This window comes from Corylus avellana, chromosome 2 (assembly GCF_965113065.1).
Source record: "Corylus avellana chromosome 2, dhCorAvel1.hap1.2, whole genome shotgun sequence".
NCBI lineage: Eukaryota > Viridiplantae > Streptophyta > Magnoliopsida > Fagales > Betulaceae > Corylus > Corylus avellana.
Window position 1 is genome coordinate 20069562 of NC_142491.1, and position 18796 is coordinate 20088357.

General features: G+C 37.7%; 3 protein-coding genes across 5 annotated transcripts; 1 reads left to right on the forward strand and 2 right to left on the reverse strand.

Moving 5' to 3' along the window:
• Positions 1-240: 240 nt before the first annotated feature.
• Positions 241-7849, reverse strand: LAZ1 (organic solute transporter ostalpha protein (DUF300)). Of its 2 annotated transcripts, none has more exons than XM_059577156.2 (9): positions 7434-7849; positions 6531-6754; positions 6379-6435; positions 5504-5612; positions 5035-5219; positions 4850-4938; positions 3415-3676; positions 2191-2442; positions 241-998 (listed from the first exon to the last, which is right to left on the reverse strand). In XM_059577156.2, the coding sequence occupies exons 2-9, from the start codon at positions 6681-6683 to the stop codon at positions 642-644; spliced, it is 1464 nt and encodes a 487-aa protein (XP_059433139.1). In that variant the 5' UTR covers positions 6684-6754; positions 7434-7849; the 3' UTR covers positions 241-641. The 2 variants fall into 2 exon arrangements, with proteins under 2 accessions (XP_059433139.1, XP_059433133.1); XM_059577150.2 differs by having other exon boundaries at positions 6531-6797.
• Positions 7850-9860: 2011 nt separating this feature from the next.
• LOC132190465 (Phosphoglycerate mutase family protein) lies at positions 9861-14540 on the reverse strand. 2 transcript variants are annotated; one of them, XM_059605468.2, is made up of 6 exons: positions 14424-14540; positions 13849-13929; positions 12060-12188; positions 11684-11746; positions 11287-11411; positions 9861-10396 (listed from the first exon to the last, which is right to left on the reverse strand). In XM_059605468.2, exons 1-6 carry the CDS (start codon positions 14514-14516, stop codon positions 10204-10206), a joined length of 684 nt encoding a protein of 227 aa, XP_059461451.2. In that variant the 5' UTR covers positions 14517-14540; the 3' UTR covers positions 9861-10203. The 2 variants fall into 2 exon arrangements, with proteins under 2 accessions (XP_059461451.2, XP_059461458.2); XM_059605475.2 differs by lacking the exon at positions 12060-12188.
• A 182-nt stretch (positions 14541-14722) lies between these two features.
• ATSLY1 (Sec1/munc18-like (SM) proteins superfamily) lies at positions 14723-17375 on the forward strand. Its single transcript, XM_059578189.2, has 2 exons — positions 14723-14828; positions 15133-17375. The coding sequence occupies exons 1-2, from the start codon at positions 14798-14800 to the stop codon at positions 16941-16943; spliced, it is 1842 nt and encodes a 613-aa protein (XP_059434172.1). The 5' UTR covers positions 14723-14797; the 3' UTR covers positions 16944-17375.
• Positions 17376-18796: the final 1421 nt, after the last annotated feature.

An 18796-nucleotide genomic window follows, 5' to 3' on the forward strand; every position in this document is an offset into this window, starting at 1 on the left:
GAAATATGATTCACTTTTATATCATGACACTTTCTTACACTTCTTGTGAGTTCTGAGATTTGGGTATCTTGATGTTAATAACTTGGCCTCTCAAAAGCAAGAATTTATCCTCAAACTAAGTTGAGATTTAACTTCAAACTGGTCGGAATTTTGGCCAAGTAGTATCACACACTGCACATCGTAAAGTCATTTTAAGGACTGGCGCATCATGGACAAAGGAAAACAAAAGAGAATCAGAAAGAAAAAAGAGTTTCAACAATTTGTATAAACCCTTATCAATATAAAGATTAGGGTGTTCCACGACAGAAAAGAAACATACCTTTTCCTTCAAGAAAACAAACAAACAAACAAAAAGAAGTGATTTCTCAATCATGCGACCGGATACCGGATTCTGAGCTCTATACAACATATCAAAAGCTCATTGTGCATATAAATCATACATGAATCACAATCCCACCCTCCCTGCGTGAAGCATATCGCATCTGAATCCATTTTAGATCAAACGCACGGCATCTTTGTGAAGAAAAAAAAACACATGCCGTGGTGGATATTTATACGAAGCAGCCAGGTTGTGAGCCACTCCTGTGGCTGAATGCTACAATGACAGATTGCCGGTTGATAGGTTCAACTGTTCCTCTTAGCTAATCTTTGGTAACCCATCTTCGGCCTCTAACCTGATACCCACCATAGCTTTGATCGCTACTGCTTTCTCCCCCACTTTCTCCACTAGTATATCCTGATTTTCGACGGTGCTTCTTTCCCCTTGTGACCCCACTGTCACTCATGCTCCCAGTTAAAAGCGGGTCATCTATCCCACGGATCACCCTCCGTGCAGGCGATGATGTGGAAATGTAACTGTCGTCTTTTGTTTTTCTTCCATCCTTGTCATGCCTCTTAATGTTTTGAGAGATCTCGTGTAACTTCTCGCTGAACCTTGTGATCCCCTTCTCCATAGGCTCCACTGCTTGGGTTACTGTGAACCTCACATCTTTCACAATCTGTGTAAGAGGCAAACAACGGATTCAGTACTGAAAATAAAAAGGGAAATAATATAACAATACACTCGGCAAGATTTATTCAGCACACGCCACATGCATTCACACAAGGTTTAACTTGAAAGGCCATTGGTGAAGAGAATATACCATGACCTCTAAAAGGGAAACTAAATCTATCTTCCCCAATGTTCTTTAGTTTCTACCAATGTAAACACATAAAGCTTTTGCTTTCTTTATTATTCAAAGGATGGCTGTTAAAAAAGGGGTAGCCTCCCCACCACCCCCAAACCTGAGGGAAAGCAGGAGTCGATCCAAAGTCTCTTATATGATGCCAATCAGCTTTTATAACAGCTTTCCAGTTTTCTTTTTCCTCAAATACGAAAAAGTATCTTTCCAAAATCATTTGCTATCATTACCATCACAAGTAATGCCTCCATCAAAACCATCACAAATTCACCCCACTCACTATATTGGTTAGGGTTGCACGTGGACGGCTATTAACCGCAACTATCCACTATTTGCATATGCGGATGCAGTTAGCAAAAACCACTATCCACATATGTAAATGCGGATAGGGATTTTAGAGTATGCAGATGCGGTAAATAACCGTATCCGCATACCCCTTATATATAACATATATTATATATATAATAAATTCACCAAACCAAAAAGACGTTTTGGATTTAGTATAGGGTTGCTATGATGCTAAGGCTTAGAAAAACACTAAAATAGGCCCAAACTATTTTCAAAATCGTTTAAAATAGGCCCTAATAGAGAATCAAAGAAGGCCCAAAAGGCCCATTACCTAATATGCGGATGGCAAATAATAACTGCATTCAATAATCGCAATAACCGAGCGGATGCAGATACTTAAAAGTGATAACCACATCCGCATGTACAGCCCTAAATCTTTGGTGAATGTAACCACCTGACCACAAAACTCATCTTCTCAAATGACACAGCTATCTTACAATCAATGCCTTCAACATATATGATTCCATCTAATAACTATTTAATATCTAATTAGTTATAATTGTTTACAGACTTACCAAAAACAGTTATAATTGGCTACAGTACAATAAATACTAAACCTGTAAGAATTCAAGCTTTCAAACTCTTTTTTTAATCAGTAATGATTAGCTCCAGATGTGCAATACAATCAGATTGTACCATTAGTAAGATAAGAGAAACTTACATGTCCCCCACCACCAATAACAACATCCCGAACACTTTCTCTTATAGTCATTCCACTCTTGACTTCAATGTCAGGTTGCGGAAGGCGTAGCTTTGTGGGGCGTTCACTGTCTCTAACCTCGTCAGGATCCAAAGGACAGTCAACAGATGCATAGTCTCCAAGAACTGAAACACTTCCAGTGAAGCGGTCCCCCATTAGCTCATAAGGTTTTGCAGGAAATACGTACAGGTGAACAATGGAAGCAATGCCCATCTGCGCTGGATGAATATATAGACCTGTTAAACTTAAATATTTTTTAATAAGAATTATAGCAATCACAAATAGACTTTTGGGAGAAATATGAAGATCGACAATAGTTAAATAGGATTGTGCAACAAAACCTTGACACATACATTGCATTCCAACCTGACAAAACACACATACCTGGCAACACATACTTGACAGTAAAATTTTCAATAATTTTTTTTTTTTTTTTTTGGATTAAGTAATTGGTTCCAAGGGGAGGAGGGAATGAGAGATTCAAACTAGTAACCACGCCTCCTGGGGCGTAGTCCTCAGCCAATTGAGCTACCCTTGAGGTAAAATTTTCAATAAATTCAACTGTTAATAGTTACAATGATGCACAAGAGACAGAATACAAAAGGCCAAAAGGATCACTTCGAATATCCTCTAGGCAGTAAAACAAATGGTCAATCCATCTGGACCTGAATTTAAGATATCTTATCCATTGCTTAAAACTATTCAAGTACTTCTTGCAGGACTCATTTCAGCATAATCCAAAATGATACAAACTGGTTGAGGTTCAAAGGATAAGGTCCTTTCTGTCGAGTACAAGAATAATATTTCATAGTACAATATTATATCGAAATCTGAACACAAAGGCTATATAGTCCTAGCAAGACCAAATAAATAAAACATTCTCAGAATCAGTGGTAGATCCCATGAACTAACAAATGAGAAAAAAAAATGTACAATACAGGAATTGTTGTGCCATAAGTCAAATAAATAAAACAAGAACTATTAGCAATAATCTGGTATCAATTAATTAAACTAACATGCCAATGGTCCTGGGGAAGAAGTTTCCAGTATTAAGACAATCCAACCAGGAGTCACAACTATCTTTCATGAACATATTCCTTTAAAGGAAATATATAAATAGGGCTGCTTTATAGCAACTAAAATCAATTGCCAAAGAAATAAAGAAGCCAGTGGAAGACAATGTACCTCTATACAAATGATGAAATCTTGAACACTTGACTTAAACTGGAAAGCTTGAGCTATAGGACTTTTGAACAAACCAAGGGAATAGAGAATAGCAATCGCCACACCTTGCCACCAAGTCAAGAATACAATTGATTTAAATGTCAGAAACTTAGCCAATGGCTTTATGTGTGCCAATTCATCCTTTGTAACAGTATAAAATTGAACAAGACAGTACAAAGCCCATGACTGACTGAAATTTAGAATCACTGCCATGTAAGGGTACCTACAACAACAACAACAACCAAAAATAAAGGAAAATAAAAGACTGGTACCATGAGATATAGCATCAGATACATTGTCTACAAGTTAAGATTATCAATTCTATTGTAAGAACAACAACATCCACAGCATGTTGGGAAGAAAGTAAAATGGGGAAAAAACAAAAGCAAAATGTCAAGACCACACAACACCATATGCACATTGTTTAACAAGTAAAACAAGATCCCCTCAAGTCATAACTTAAGTCAAACCTATAGCAATTTTAGTGGCATCAAAAAGCAACACAACGCAGTTGAGAACACTGAACTCCACCCTCATGCAACTTCCTCTGATTAAATGGCCAATGACCTCTCAATTTATTTACTAAATAATGAGAGAACTCGTTATGCTACCACCGCTTGGTCATGACACTTAGTTACTTTTTCAATTCTGTATCAACCGTAAAATTTGTTCTAATGGGCAATATTTATCAAAGGTTTCTAATAGTACTAAGACAACTGAGTTCAATCATCTCTAATTACAGAATAAGAGTGTAAATTAACTTTGACCAATCACAAAAAGTCATTTGAAAAAAACTAAAAAATATATGAAATAAAAAGATGAAGGTGACAGAATTGCAAGCAGCTGCTTAGTAACTCAGCAAAACAGTACTCACCGTTGTTTAAAAATTGTTTAGTTGCAAACTCAGAACACCCAAACCCAAAAATGATGCTCATTTACATGAGTTGCCATCAAAGGTGTCATTTAAAATTTTTTCCCAGAATTCTTCAAAACATTATTAGATTGAGGAAAAATAGATTCCAAAGATGCAATATACAAACACAACAGAAAAATTCCACAGGGAATACCTGCTGAGGACGCATTCTATCTCAATATACCTACCTAGTAAGCAAACAATAATCATCAAGTTGATGTATGGGAAATGCAAGAGAATTAATGTGTGACGGTTTTCGGAACTAAGTTCGTACACATAAAAGTGAGGATGCATAATTAGCAACAAATGAATTTACCACTGGAAAAACAAGTAAAAATTAATTAGCAACATGCATAATCAGCAAGTATGAATTAAAAATTTTAAACAAAAGTATAAAGCAATTACCCACGCAAAGGTTACTAAATGTGAGGAATGATACAGAAACCAACATATTCAGCAAACACAGACTTTAGAACACCTTACCCACATCCCCATTTGAATTCTCCTTCACAATAAACGTCAAAGGCTTCAAGGATTACTGCTAAAAGAGCAGTTAGAGACTTTATTATCATCTGTTAGGGAAAAAATAATTTGATTTTGTTTAACACGAATGAAAGGAACTGAAGAATAACAACTATCAACAAGAGATAAGTGAAAGAAAAACATACATATTGAACAATTCCAATTTTGATAACTTGGTAAAACCACTGGCCTAGTTTCCATGGCTTCAAGAAAAAGTTCATTGGAAAAGGATGCTTCACGGTTCCTCTTTCAGAACTGTGTTCTAATAGTGGAATCTTAGAACTTGCACGTCCTTCTCTTTCCATAAATTCAATGGCCCTCTCTTCCCCACCTTGAAAGGAGGAAAACAAAATAACAACAACAATAGGTTCTACAATTACAATCAGGGAGGCATAATGTCGAATGACCAAGAATTTGAAGATAGAAACTAAGATCTGGAAATTTCAGCAAGAGTTGAGCGAAGAATAAGGATACCCACTAGAATGAAAGTAAAACAACAACATGTAGCACCAAGGGATCTAGAATCTAGAATTACCAAAACCTCCACTGAAAGAATGGCCTAAAAATTCAGATATAAATTCTATATATCAATAAAAGCTCTTGAAAAAGACATACCCAAGCATGCAATAAGGTATCTTCCAAAGCAATACATGGCAAAGGATTCATAGCAATCCCGTAGTATCTCACAATCAACACTAATCGATGGGTTCACCAATGATACAAACTGTTAAGAATAACCCAAGTTAGAAAAGGTGAAAACAACATGCCAGCAAAACAAGGCCTTTTCAAATAGTGTTATGAAACAGGGAGAAAACTATCTTCATAAATTAAATAATAATAATAATAATAATAATAATAATAATAATAATAATAAATCCCTAAAAGATAAACTTGAGCCTAAAAAGAAAAGGGAAAATGCAAAATCAGTCCATGTGATTTACTTAATTTGCAATTAGCTCCCTGTGGTATCAAAATGAACTCCAAGGTTCCTAAGGTATGCCAAAAAATATTTACTCCTTACATTCAAACTTTGTCCACTAACTTAACAGATTTCGATAGTGTGACATGCCAGAGCTAATCAAATTATGGTACGTGTCATATCTAAATCAGTATCAGACTAATAGAATTTGTTAAGTCAGTGGACGAAATTTGATTGTAGGAAGTATATATTTTTTTTGGCATATGTCAGGGACCTCTGAGGAGTTCATTTTGATACCACATGGAGCTAATTGTAAATCAGGTAAATCATAGGGATTGATTTTCCATTTTTCCCAAAAAACAATGACTAATCTAGACTCAGAAAGAAATCAACAACAAGAGCTGCAGATTAATCGATAAACATAAAGAGAAATGAAGTAAAAAAGAACTGGCTGAACCTCTAAATTGGAATATGACAACACTATTGCACAAAAGGTACATCTATTTGAACATATAACTTGTACACAGATATTCATTATAAGATGCCATATTGCTTTAGTAGAAGAACTCACTGATTCTATTGCATAGCATGGAACCATTAGGATGACTCCAATCAAAAATTTTTGCTCCTGGGAAGTCAGGCAAACCAAATTAAGATAATTTGCCAACTATGTAATACATAAAGGTAATATAATAAGAAAGTCCAACACTAATAGAGGAGAACCTCAGGATTCTTGTACGCTGAAAGGTGCTCAAATAGAAGGTATATCGAAAGCACTAGAGTGACAATTACAAGGAAACCAGCAAGTACAGTTGCCCATATAGGTGCTGTGTAGGCCAACAGGGTTACCAGATTGAGATAAGTTGTCATCTTCATCAACTATATCAGATTCTAACAAGCCTATACTCTCAGATATAGCCAGCATAATGGTACTATATCCCACGTAACTGCATAAGGTGATGAATCAACCAAGCCAAATCAGATGCAGACCTGTCAGCATGCATAATGAATGATAAGAAAATTCCAAGAGTCGGAACCTAAAGATTAAACAAAAAGGAAAAGCACTGTCTAATGTATCATTTCTACACGCATCCCCTGTGACCAGGCTCTGCTTTTTTTGTCATTCAAACCTACATTTCTACTTATGGTTTCACTGTCAAAACTAATTCAAACCCCTGTACATATGAAGTACACCCCTCAAGAGCTAGAAAAAAAAATTAAGAAAATCAAAGAAACACCTTTTAACTCAGCAACGCTGGCTTCAAAAATAATGTACCACTGAAAACAAATTTCAAAGACCAATTTGTTAACAAAATAAGCCCAGAGACATTGCTCTGCGTACTCCTATTCATCCATGCCATTAATCCACCAAGATAACAAAAAAATGCACGAAATTCGAAATCGTTTCCCGTACGAGGATGCAAGCAATTAGATATAGAGCTATAAGCGGAAAATAGAGATATCGATTAGGTGTCGATGCCGTACGGCAATTCACCGAATAAGAATTTCAATCAATTGCTATAAGCGATTTGTGGAGGACGGACCCCTTGAAGCGGTCATACCTTCCTTTTTCTGTTTTTCGTTTATTCTACTCTGAATTCCGTTAATAAGAACTGCGGTTCTTACCATCTGGTATCAGAACAGTACTTTCTTGGGATGTTTCTCTGTGCAGTGCCGTGTGACGGTGGGAGGATTGCGGTGCCGTGTGTGTTGCTGATGTGCGGCAGTGGGCTATTGCTCAGTCGTTACCTGTAGTGCGGCGTGTGGTGATTGGGTTGCCCAGACCGTGTGTGGATCTCCGTCGACGCGTGCGGTAGGAGAGCGGCGCTACTGCGGTGGTTCAGTAGTGCGGTGTTGCAGTGATGCTCCTGGGGAGTGCTAGTGACGGGCTGAACGTCGTGCGTTGCAGCTCCAGTGGCGCGGTGGATGCTGTTTCTCCGGTGACCGGCTGCGAGGTGAGGAGCGTGGCGGTGTGCAGCCGTGTCGCTGCAATTTTGGGGTTGTGAATTTGTGAGTCGTGTGTTTGGTGTGTTTTTTTTTGTTTTTTTGTTTTGGAAGAAGAGGGCTGTTTGGTTGTAGCACTTGGGGGAGTTCTTATTCCAGTAGACAGGTATTCTCTTATTCCCTTTTGGTGTTAGAACTTCTAGCTGCTTGGTAGCAAGTTTAAGATAACCCTTATTCCATTTTACTGTGTTATGGGTGTTCCTTCGCTTGTAGTCAAATGAGAGAACACGATATTACCGACATAAGTTAATATGCCATGACTTTCCGTAACAATGTCGCACTAGACAAGGCTTCATTGGAATCGAGTGTTCATCTTTCACTCGTACTCAACTGAGACAACTTGATATTACCGACTTAAGTCAATATGCCATGACTTTCTGTAACACTATTGCAATAGACAAGGCTTCATTGGAATCGAGTATAGATTTGAAATTTGTTGAATAGTTGAGGGGATTGATAGAAGATTCTGTTCCAAGAACGGTTGAATGAGGAATATACAGTCATAGATTGAACTCCATGTTAAAGAAAAATCAAGAGTGAGTAGAAATCTGATCGTGAAGAGGGAAAGAAGCTAGATGAGACAAAAATCAAGAATCACCAAAAATTCAATTTTGAAGGGGCCAAAATAGTAGGGAGCTCCAAGTATGAAAATTTGAGTTCTCATGCTAGGATGATGGAGGTCCCTCATAATGGGTATATAAAGTGAAGCAATTCTTTAAGTATCACCACACACATAATGATTTAAAGGTGAAGATAACATTGATTAGCTTTTAATGAAATGTTATACAGAATATATAGTGATTTGATTGGTCGGTGGTTTGCTGTAGAGAGCCAACATGAGATGAATTTGTAGAAGGATTCATTCTTTGATTTGGTCCTTCAACATATGACAATGTGGAAGGAGAGCTCGCGAAAATTCGACAGACATCCATTGTGAGTGAATATCAAAGTCACTTTGAGCGCCTTTGTCAGAAAAACAATTTGTGAGAACTTCCATTGAAGGACTTTGGTAAGAAATTCAACGAGAAGTCAAGGCTTAACGACCGAGAACAATCGAATTTACATTTTCAATTGCAAGAATACAAGAAGAAAGGCTTGGCAAGGAAAACTGTAATGCTCCGAATCCGACTCGAAAACCTCGTGTTACCTTATTGGCACAAGAAGAGCTCAAGCAACAGTCGGTTAAAAGACTTGTTGGCATTGTGATGAGAAGTGACATTGGGGACTTCATTGCAAGCAAGGAAGATTGTTAATGATTGAACCTATGGAAGAACCAACTCACTTAGAAATTGATGGCAGGTAGTCTGAGTTTGACAATGAAGAATTTGAGAATGCAAAAGATCGAATTGACTCACTTAGAAATTGATAGAAGGGAGTTTCAGTCTGCGGAAAAGAATCTGAGAATGCAATAGTTTATGCATTAGCCGGCTAATCAAACCCCCCGTTAACAAATATCTCAAATGGACACAAGTAATACAAACAATTTTCTTGAATGGAGACATTGCCAAAATAATTTTGATTCCGATGGTGCTCTGTGACCAATTCAAGGTAAAGTTCGCAAACGGAAGAACCTTAACTTGTCAAGGTAAGTGCTCGAGAGCAAAGCTATTAGTGCAAGATCAAGAATTGCGAGGCAATTTTTTTTTTTTTTTTTTTTTTTTTTAAATGTTTACCACAAGGTGATTATGAAGTAGTGTTGGAAATTAAGTGGCTGAAAGCTACGAGAGATGTACTCTGGAATTTCTCAAAATTAACTATGAAATTCACATTGAATGGGGAAAAGGTAACTTTCCGAAGCTAAGCACGGAGAAAATGTTACTACTATTAGCAACCACCCAAATGGAGTCTCAAAAAGGAACAACAAGAACATTTGCTGCAATTGAAGCATCGGGAGGCGAAGGTGAATAAAAGAAAAAAGCCAGAGACAGAATAACTTTTGAAGGAGTTCGAAGATATATTTTTGGAACACAATAAATCCATCTCCTCCTAATAAATCCATTATGTTTATATAGAGACTCAAGGAACACGTAGAATTTCAACAATTTCCTCAACAATTTAAACCTCATACATAAATCACATAATATCCATGTCTAGAAATAAAGCGTACAATAATTTATGCTAGGGCACTCAATATCAACCAAGAAGCATTTTGCGTCAAAGTTCAGATACAATTGTATAGCTTTCTCTTGAATAAACTCCTAAAGAATACACTAGCTAAAAATGCAACAAGATGAATGTTATAACTCCTAGCAATAACTTCATGCAGTAACCTCGTCGTCGTCATTGAGCTGCAAACAACAGGCAAAATTTTCTCAGAAATTTGAATCTCACACTAATTTAGTGGAAATTCAGTCAAGCGCCATGGCATTGGCTCCAGGGCCACAACTTCAGTTTATATAACAGCCCGTAGCTCTCCAGTGAGGAGGGCAAAATCCTGGTGCTGTGACAAGATGGAAGGCACTCTAGCTGCTTCTACTCTTGATGCCAAGCCATTGCTACTTGATGCTATGTGTTGCTTAACGGCATGGAGTACTGTCTGCAGGATTTGCAGGGGATCCCCATGGCTGACAATCAAGATTGCGCATCTGCAGAAATAACATTGTTGGGTCATGCACACTAGGAACACTGAGGCAAACATTGAAAGCTAAGGCTTACTTTTGTTCATTGTCACTCAAAAGAATAGGGTATCAATGCAGCTTGGTAAGCTGTTTTCATCTATATAATTATCTTTCAGGAGCAGGAAATAAGAAAATGAGATGACGGTATGGACCCCAAGGAAAATAAATTGATTTGTTGTCTCCTACTTCACAATTGAGGTAAGAACCTCATTTTCATTCTTAATCTTAGGCGAGTTTGGCCCTGCAATTTCACAAGCTAAAAGTGTGTTTTTAAATGAAATTGAAGAAAGTGTTCTGTTTGGAAGTAAATTTTTTTCAAACCATAGGCAAGGGGGTGTATATTTAAAAAATGCACGATTTTACAGACCAAACTGTGATTTTATTAAAAACTTAACTCCGTTTTTGAAAATCACATGTTTATTAGTTATGTTTTGAAATCATTTTTTTTTTCTTCATATCGCACATTTTGAAATCACTAAACCAAATGGTTACTTATCATGTCTTGATGGGCCAATTGACATGCATCAACTCTCATTTTGAAAAGGGCTTCTGGGATTGTAAACTATTAACCTCATTTCTATTATTTTGTCTCTGCTTTGCCACTTTGTTTGTTGATTTGCTACACAAATTTCAATGGACTGATAGTTATTCCAAGGGACTATGGAACATTTCTAGCAGGTAGCCTTGCAAGAGAGTGACGGGGAGCTTCTAGCAAAGAGAATGCTGAAAGAATTATTCATCTTGGCAAGTAGGATGCTTGTAGAATTATTATTGATAGAAAATTGAGATAGATGAATGCCATCTGAAAACATGAAAATCATGCGAGTAATGCAAACATGGATGAATATAATAATTACCCTTGAAATTCTGACTCCATAATCGCTACAGCATTTGCAAGTCTAGAAGCAACATCATCAACACTTTCTCCACCTTCTGGCCGCATAAACGGATCTTTTGCATCAAGAGCCCATATCTCTGCATACTGTTAGGAAAGGAACAACAGAGATTTAAGAAATCCTTAAATTGCAAATGGCATTGAAAAGTATATATGTTAGCATTTGGCTTATGCATACTGTAGACTAAAACAAAATACTGATCCAACTCCAGCATTCAGTTATATTTCTGTATATATATATATTTTGCTAAGTTGCTATATAGTTGATCATAAATGCCAGAACTAAATCCCTCTGTCTGCCATCTTTATCTCCACTCCTTCGGCAAAACCTATATTAAGCACCACTAACTGTCACTTACTTTATCATGTGACATAAGTTCAAATGAAGGACCAAAGAAGCGTTCTCGAAGATCTTCCATCACCTGTCCAGCAAAATCTATATGATCAGTGAGAAGAAAATTAAAAGTGCAGGGGTGAGAAAGCTTGTGAAATTTTTTATGAGCCAAATTCGTCGGTTAGAAAAATTCTAGAACTTTTTCTTATAATAAGTAATTGGAACATAGACCTGCCACAAACTGCACCCAACACTACCACCTGAGCAATGGCCCATGGGCAACTCTATGTTAAAGATACCAGGAGTAAAATTTCATTATGTCAGACGATATCTTGCATTTATGTTCAGCACATACTAAACTGACCTAGATAAATATATCTATATGAGGGCGAAATAGCTACCTTACATTGAGGACCTTCAAACGGAAGATTCAACATAGATGCAACAACTTTAGCAGTGTGAGTTGTTCTTGAAAATGGAGAGTAACAAATGCGGACATTTTCAAGTGGTGTGTTACTTTCCTTCAGTGCCTGCACATATAACTCTTCAAATTTATTATTTGATTCCTTTTTTTCTTCAAAGAATTATGTTGTAGGGGGATAGAATGAGTAGATCAAACAATAAACAAATTTGTAAGGGTCCACAAAATAAATCTTACTATGCCAATGCCTTGGACCTAGTTAGAAGCCATATCTTTATCTTTATTTATCAACAGCTATATTCAGTTACACTCGATATAGGACTAAGCATGAGTGATTAGAGGACTATAATCTCTCTCACTCAAATCCTGACATTAGAGAAACTGTCTTACGCTCTAGTATCGCCAAGTCACCTGATGTCATATAATGTTACTAGATTTACTCATACATCATTTGTTACTACTTAAGGATATACTAGTCACATATGTAGATAATCCAAAATAACTAGGTAAAGTGAGGCTCATCGTAATAGCTTATTTGGATTGACCTAAATGCTTTTGCAATTCAATCCGAAATACACAGTTGAGGATATATTGTAGTCATATGTTAAGTTCCACATCAAGAGTGTACTAGGTCAATATAGGTATACGCACATTATAAAGCATCTCAATTGTCACTGCTAATCCTTGGACGTTGTCAAGTGAAAGTGAATAGTGTCAAGTGAAAGTAACTAGTGTGTATCTCTAGATCATGACAATCTGTTTTTTCAAGCTTACTTATTTCCCTACAGCAAGTGCATTGCACTAATACTAGACATACAGAAAAAATAAAAAAATAAAAAATTAGGGAAGCTTGCAGAAAGTCAATTCCCAACTCCAATGTATAGCATAAACGCATATTCTGTGTTCTTCAGCAATTCAGGGTTTTGTCCCATACTAAGCTAGTACAAGTTATTCCAGAAGCAGTTCAAGTCTAATGTTGTTATTTCTATTCTTGTCACTCATACAGCTGAATAAGCTTAGTACACTTACTGTACTCTCGTTCACATAGCTAATCAAACTCATAATCCCTGTACATAGATGTTGATCTGATTTGAGTTGCTAAATTTCACAGATAATCCCTGGCTGCAAACCTTGCCTCATCTTCAAGCTTCTCCTTCATAATCCTTGAAGGTGATTCCTTGTTGACTATCCTTGCCATAAACAAGCCTCATTGTTTCTCGGATTGGGCATGCACCTCTTATCTCCAACTCCATCTGGCAGCTATCTCATTTTCAGGGTTGAACTACTTTGAAGTTATCAAGAAGTGCAAACTCCTTGATACACCATGTTCCAACAAATTCCCCCATTCTTTCCTCTATTTAGAATTAGAAGCGGAAAGGAACCCCCTCTTTTATAATTGTTCCCTTTCCCTCTTTGAAGGAAGAAAAGAAAATCATTCCTATCCAGTGGTCCTAAGGATCAAATGTGAGCCAAATCTAGATTACTTCAAGCAACCGGTCAAATTATACAAGCTTAAACATCAAGAGACATAAGCATCATACATGAGAATGATTCAAGAAAGTTTTATCGATTAGTCATAGAAAATACACTCAAAGACATATTTATGACCAAATCAGCCATTAAACCAATAACCTATAGGATACTTTGGAACCTAAGAAATTTATAGAACAGCCATTGCAGTTGCTTCATATTGGATGACAGGCCGAATGGAGCATGATATGGATAAAAGCTAGACTTCAAACAGGAAATCTTGAACTACAAACAACTACCTTTAGAAATAACTCTCCAGCCAACTCTGCTTGCTGAACACCTTCAGATGCCAATTGAAATTCTGCACGCGTACCATTTTCCTGTTAGGATGCCAACACCGGTTAATAACTTGAGGCAGACTCCAAACTCTCTGAACAAATGTAACTTCAAAGATCATATTGCCAGAAAATATGTCCTAAGATCTAAGAACACCGCTAATAAAAACCAGTCATGGCCACAAAATCTACTTTTATCAAGAGATAACAAAATTTACTATGCCTTAATTCTAAATACATGGAGTGAACTAAACCAATGCTTTTATCATATATATATATAAAGCTTTTTCCTTCATATAAAAAATGAAAAACTTTAAATATTGAAAACAAATTTCTCGAAAAACCCAATTGAGCAATACCAATTTAAATATAACACAAAATGCGAACCCCAAAATTTACGTGAGATTACCATCTTTAAAATACACAAATTATTGCAATTACGAGCTGAGTAATAAGCAAAACCAGGAGGAGCTGTGGAAAAACTAAAGACACTTTGTACAAGAAAAAGAAAAAATATATGAAAATCGAAAGAGACGAACCATGGAGGAGACAATAAGGCCTCTCTCGTTTGGAATGCTCTTGCCGTGCCTCAGAATCCAGTATCTGTTGCGTACAAACGACGTCGTCTCCATGTCCGATCCCAACGGTTCCTTCACTCACTCGCACCGTCATTTGTAAATTGTGCCTGGACATAAATATCAGTCCATTCTGACCAGTTCCTCATTTTATGACGTGGCAAGCTATTATTGGCCATGTGACGGCACTGTAAAAAGCTGATTGCAGAGGAACGTATTTCTACATCAAACACCTCCATGGTTTGATCCGAGACCTCAAAAAAAATTGAAGAGCTCAGAAAATTATTTTACTTACGAAGAAACCAAAAATCACTCACCCGGAACAGAGTTTCACGGCCATGGCTCTCAACCTCCGTCAAAAGCAAACAGGTATCTCTCTCTCTCTCTCTCCGTCTGGATCTTGTTCTTGCTTTAGATCGAAAACCCATTTCGTTTTTCTGGTTTTTGGCTAATATTCGCCTTATTTTATCCTTCATTTTGCATGGTTTGAGTAAGAAAAACAAACTGAAATGGAATATTTCTATAAAATTATTGAATTCCGGTTTGGAATTTTGGCTGAGAATGATATTCTCACAATTAAACAATAACCCATTTGTTATGGGTGTGAATTTAGTGCGTATGTATGCGTTATTGAATTTCGATCTCTGTAACTTTCTTTTTTTTTCCTCTTCAGAATGTATTACCCGAATGTTGAATCTAAACCAACCCGTGAACGCAACGGGTACTGCAAACGAAGAGGTTTACAAGATCTTAATCTATGATAAGTTTTGCCAAAACATCCTATCACCATTGATCCGCGTCAAGGACCTTCGAAAACACGGCGTGACCCTCTACTTTCTGATTGATAAGGATCGAAAACCGGTCCACGACGTGCCAGCCGTGTATTTTGTCCAACCGAATCAAGCGAACATTCAGCGGATCATGGCCGACACGTCCCGCTCGCTCTATGATAGCTTCCACCTTAATTTCTCGTCCTCTATTCCCCGCCCGCTGCTCGAAGATCTTGCATCTGGGACATTGAGTTCGGATTCGATCCAACGGATTTCAAAGGTGCACGATCAGTATTTGGAGTTTGTGACATTGGAGGATGGTTTGTTTTCGTTGGCACAGAAGTCTACTTATGTGCAATTGAATGATCCGTCGGCAGGGGATCGAGAGATTGAGGAGATTGTGGAGAGGATTGTCAGTGGGTTGTTTTGTGTTTTGGCTACACTAGCTGTGGTGCCAATAATTAGGTGCCCTCGTGGTGGGCCTGCTGAGATGGTTGCTTCCGCATTGGATCAGAGATTGCGAGACCATTTGTTGTCGAAGAATAATTTGTTTACAGAAGGTGGGAGTTTCGTGAGCTCTTTTCAGCGGCCAATTTTGTGTATATTTGATAGGAATTTCGAGTTAGCAGTAGGGATACAGCATGATTTTAGGTATCGGCCGCTTGTTCACGATGTTCTCGGATTGAGGCTGAATAGGTTGAGTGTGCAGGGTGAAAAGGGTGGGATGAGGTCGTATGAGTTGGATAGTTCGGACCCTTTCTGGGTGGCAAATGGGTCGTTAGAATTTCCTGAAGTTGCAGTGGAGATTGAGACTCAATTGAATAAATATAAGAAAGATGTTGATGAGGTGAACAGGAGGACTGGTGGGACTGACGGCGCTGAGTTTGATGGGACAGACTTGACGGGGAACACAAAGCATTTGATGAATGCAGTGAACTCTCTGCCTGAGTTGACAGAGCGGAAGCAGGTGATAGATAAGCACACCAATATTGCTACTGTTTTGTTGGGTGAGATCAAGGAGAGGTTGCTTGATTCTTATGCGAAAAAGGAGAATGACATGCTGGTCAGAGGAAGCATTGACCGTAATGAGCTCCTTGGTCTGCTCAAAGGGAAAGGGACGAAGATGGATAAGCTGCGGTTTGCTATCATGTATCTGATCTCTTCGGAAAGCATTAATCAGTCAGAAGTGGAATCAGTGGAAGCAGCACTCAGGGAGTCCGAGGTTGATACTAGTGCATTTCAGTATGTGAAAAAATTGAAGTCGTTGAATGCCTCAATGGCATCAGCAAATTCAGCTAGCAGAAACAACATAGTTGACTGGGCTGAGAAAATCTATGCTGTGACAGCAGGTGTGAAGAATCTCTTATCTAGTGATAGGCAACTGGCATTGACAAGGACGGTGGAACTCTTGATAGAAGGGAGGCCAAATCCTGAAATTGATGGTTACCTTGTATTTGATCCTCGTGCTCCCAAGTCAAGTTCCGGTAGTAGTCATTTGAGAGGACCATTTAAGGAAGCTATTGTGTTTATGATTGGTGGTGGTAATTATGTTGAGTACGGGAGCTTGCAAGAACTTGCACAGCGGCAGCAGCCTGTCAAGCATGTTATATATGGAACAACAGAAATTCTCACAGGAGCAGAGTTTGTTGAGCAGCTTGCACTTCTGGGGCATAAGATGGGACTTGGAACTAATGTCGCTGCTTCATCTCATTAATACGTACAGGTTTTAAATGCTCTTCGAAGCTTGTCGTCTGGCAGTTTATCCATGGTAGAGGAGGTACTGTGGGAAGCTAAGACACAATATGGGCAATTGAATATAGATTTCAAGCTGAATATCTCAGAACTGATGCAGAGATTGTTGGGGGGTGCATTTCTTTCTTGATTCCGAGGCATGCATGCTGGTTTTCGAATAGAGTTGAACGACTGTGTTTGACAATCTCTCGAAGTATGCCTTTTTATTTTTCGTCATAGTGAGTAGGTTTCAACCATTGAAAAGCTATATTTGTCTTTATTAAAGTTTCTTTGGTTAGAAAATTTTCCTGTTTCCATTGTTCTTCACTACTTGAAAATTAAACTTTTGAGAAACGTATGTTAATGCTCCATACTAATATGAGTGCTATTCACTTCCCAGTGTAATTTTTTTTCACTATCTATGTTGATTGGAAATTTTTTAGAAGAATAATATCTGTTCTGCAATTTAATAAGTTAAATTACTTATTTTACTTACCAAAAAAAAAAAAAAGTTAAATTTGTTGGCGCTTATTCGTTTCTATTGGTCAGTAGTTAAATGTAATTTGACCAGAGCTTATGTACGTAGCCCGAACCACTTGTTCTCAATTCAATGGATTCACTTTCATTGGCTTGGTTTAAGGCTTTGCACTCTCCGTCTTTTGAAAACTATTATCTTGTTTAGGACTGGTTTATGTAGAGGTAAGACAGTCAGTTAATCCTGACTTACTGTTCTTGGTAGTGTTAATAATCATGTACATGGGTGAAAATAATTGAGCTGATAGCTGGTTGATGAGTTACTGTCCTTTCTCATCATCTTCCAATATTAGATGGTTGGAGAGGCTGTTTTACCAGCATAACTAGTGATGAAAGTTTTCTGATTCATCTATTGACAATGTTTGTAGTTTCTGACAATAATCTGCCATTAAATTCGTATCTATGGCAGGAAATTTAGTTGGAGTTTGGGTCTTCTAGCTGGTAACTCCCTCTCTTGGTGTAGATATAGGGTTTCCTATTCAAATTAAAGCCACTTTGTTGGAGAGCCATTAAACCTGCAACATTGAGTGGATACTGTTTATCCTAATCTATTCCTGCTATGTTGTAGCTATTGCATTCCTAATTTCTGTGTGTATGCTACTTTTTTCTGCTGAGAGGTTGGGCTGTTTCATTATGGTTGGTTTGTGATCGACCCTGTGCCCAGAAGTCGCCGTGCAATTTCTCATGAAAATTCTTTGATTCTTGTCAAGAATTATGTGAATCATCACCACTTGGACCTCACTTTTTATTTTTTTATTTTTTACTGTAATGGAGTCTAGTGAACCGCAGTTTAAGACATTAAGCAGCAAACCTTTCTAAAGTAGACATTCCATCTTTCAATTTGCTTAATGCTTCTCTTTCATTTTAAGTTAGAGGGCTCTCTAGGCTTGGTGTTCTGTTACTGGTGGCTGAGGCAGCCTTCATATTCCCAACCTGAGTGCTTTTGCCCTAATGATGGAAATCTGTTATATTTTTTCCTCCATCTCGGATTGCTGAGTTTTAGATCCTTTGCTCATTCTTACAGTCGTTTCCTTTATTTTCTAATCCTAAGTTGTGGGTGCCTATGACTTTTAGAGTGCTGCAAAAGCTATGCTGGTAACAGCTTGGATTTTTGTTTTTTCAATTCATGTTGCAAAAATTCTACACTATATTTTAGAATTAGATCTAGATCTAGTTCTTCATGCTCAGATCTACTTGTCTCGGCCTGCTTCTCCACTTTCCAATGCTTTTACGCCGATCAACCAACAGAGTCTTGCGTGCTGGAGCGTGTTTCTCACGCGCCGACGTGTGGATCTCATGTGC

Coding starts and splice junctions, on each gene's coding strand:
- LOC132190465 (XM_059605468.2), bottom strand. CDS start 14,516: ATGGAGACGACGTCGTTTGTACGCAACAGATACTGGATTCTGAGGCAC. Junction 11,747..12,059: donor TTGAAGGTCCTCAATGTAAG/GTAGCTATTTCG, acceptor TTTGCTGGACAG/GTGATGGAAGATCTTCGAGA. Junction 10,397..11,286: donor ATGGAGTCAGAATTTCAAGG/GTAATTATTATA, acceptor TTATTTCTGCAG/ATGCGCAATCTTGATTGTCA.
- LAZ1 (XM_059577156.2), bottom strand. CDS start 6,683: ATGAAGATGACAACTTATCTCAATCTGGTAACCCTGTTGGCCTACACA. Junction 3,677..4,849: donor GAATTCAAATGGGGATGTGG/GTAAGGTGTTCT, acceptor TTGTTGTTGTAG/GTACCCTTACATGGCAGTGA. Junction 999..2,190: donor TTATTGGTGGTGGGGGACAT/GTAAGTTTCTCT, acceptor CCTCTTACACAG/ATTGTGAAAGATGTGAGGTT.
- ATSLY1 (XM_059578189.2), top strand. CDS start 14,798: ATGGCTCTCAACCTCCGTCAAAAGCAAACAG. Junction 14,829..15,132: donor CCTCCGTCAAAAGCAAACAG/GTATCTCTCTCT, acceptor TTTCCTCTTCAG/AATGTATTACCCGAATGTTG.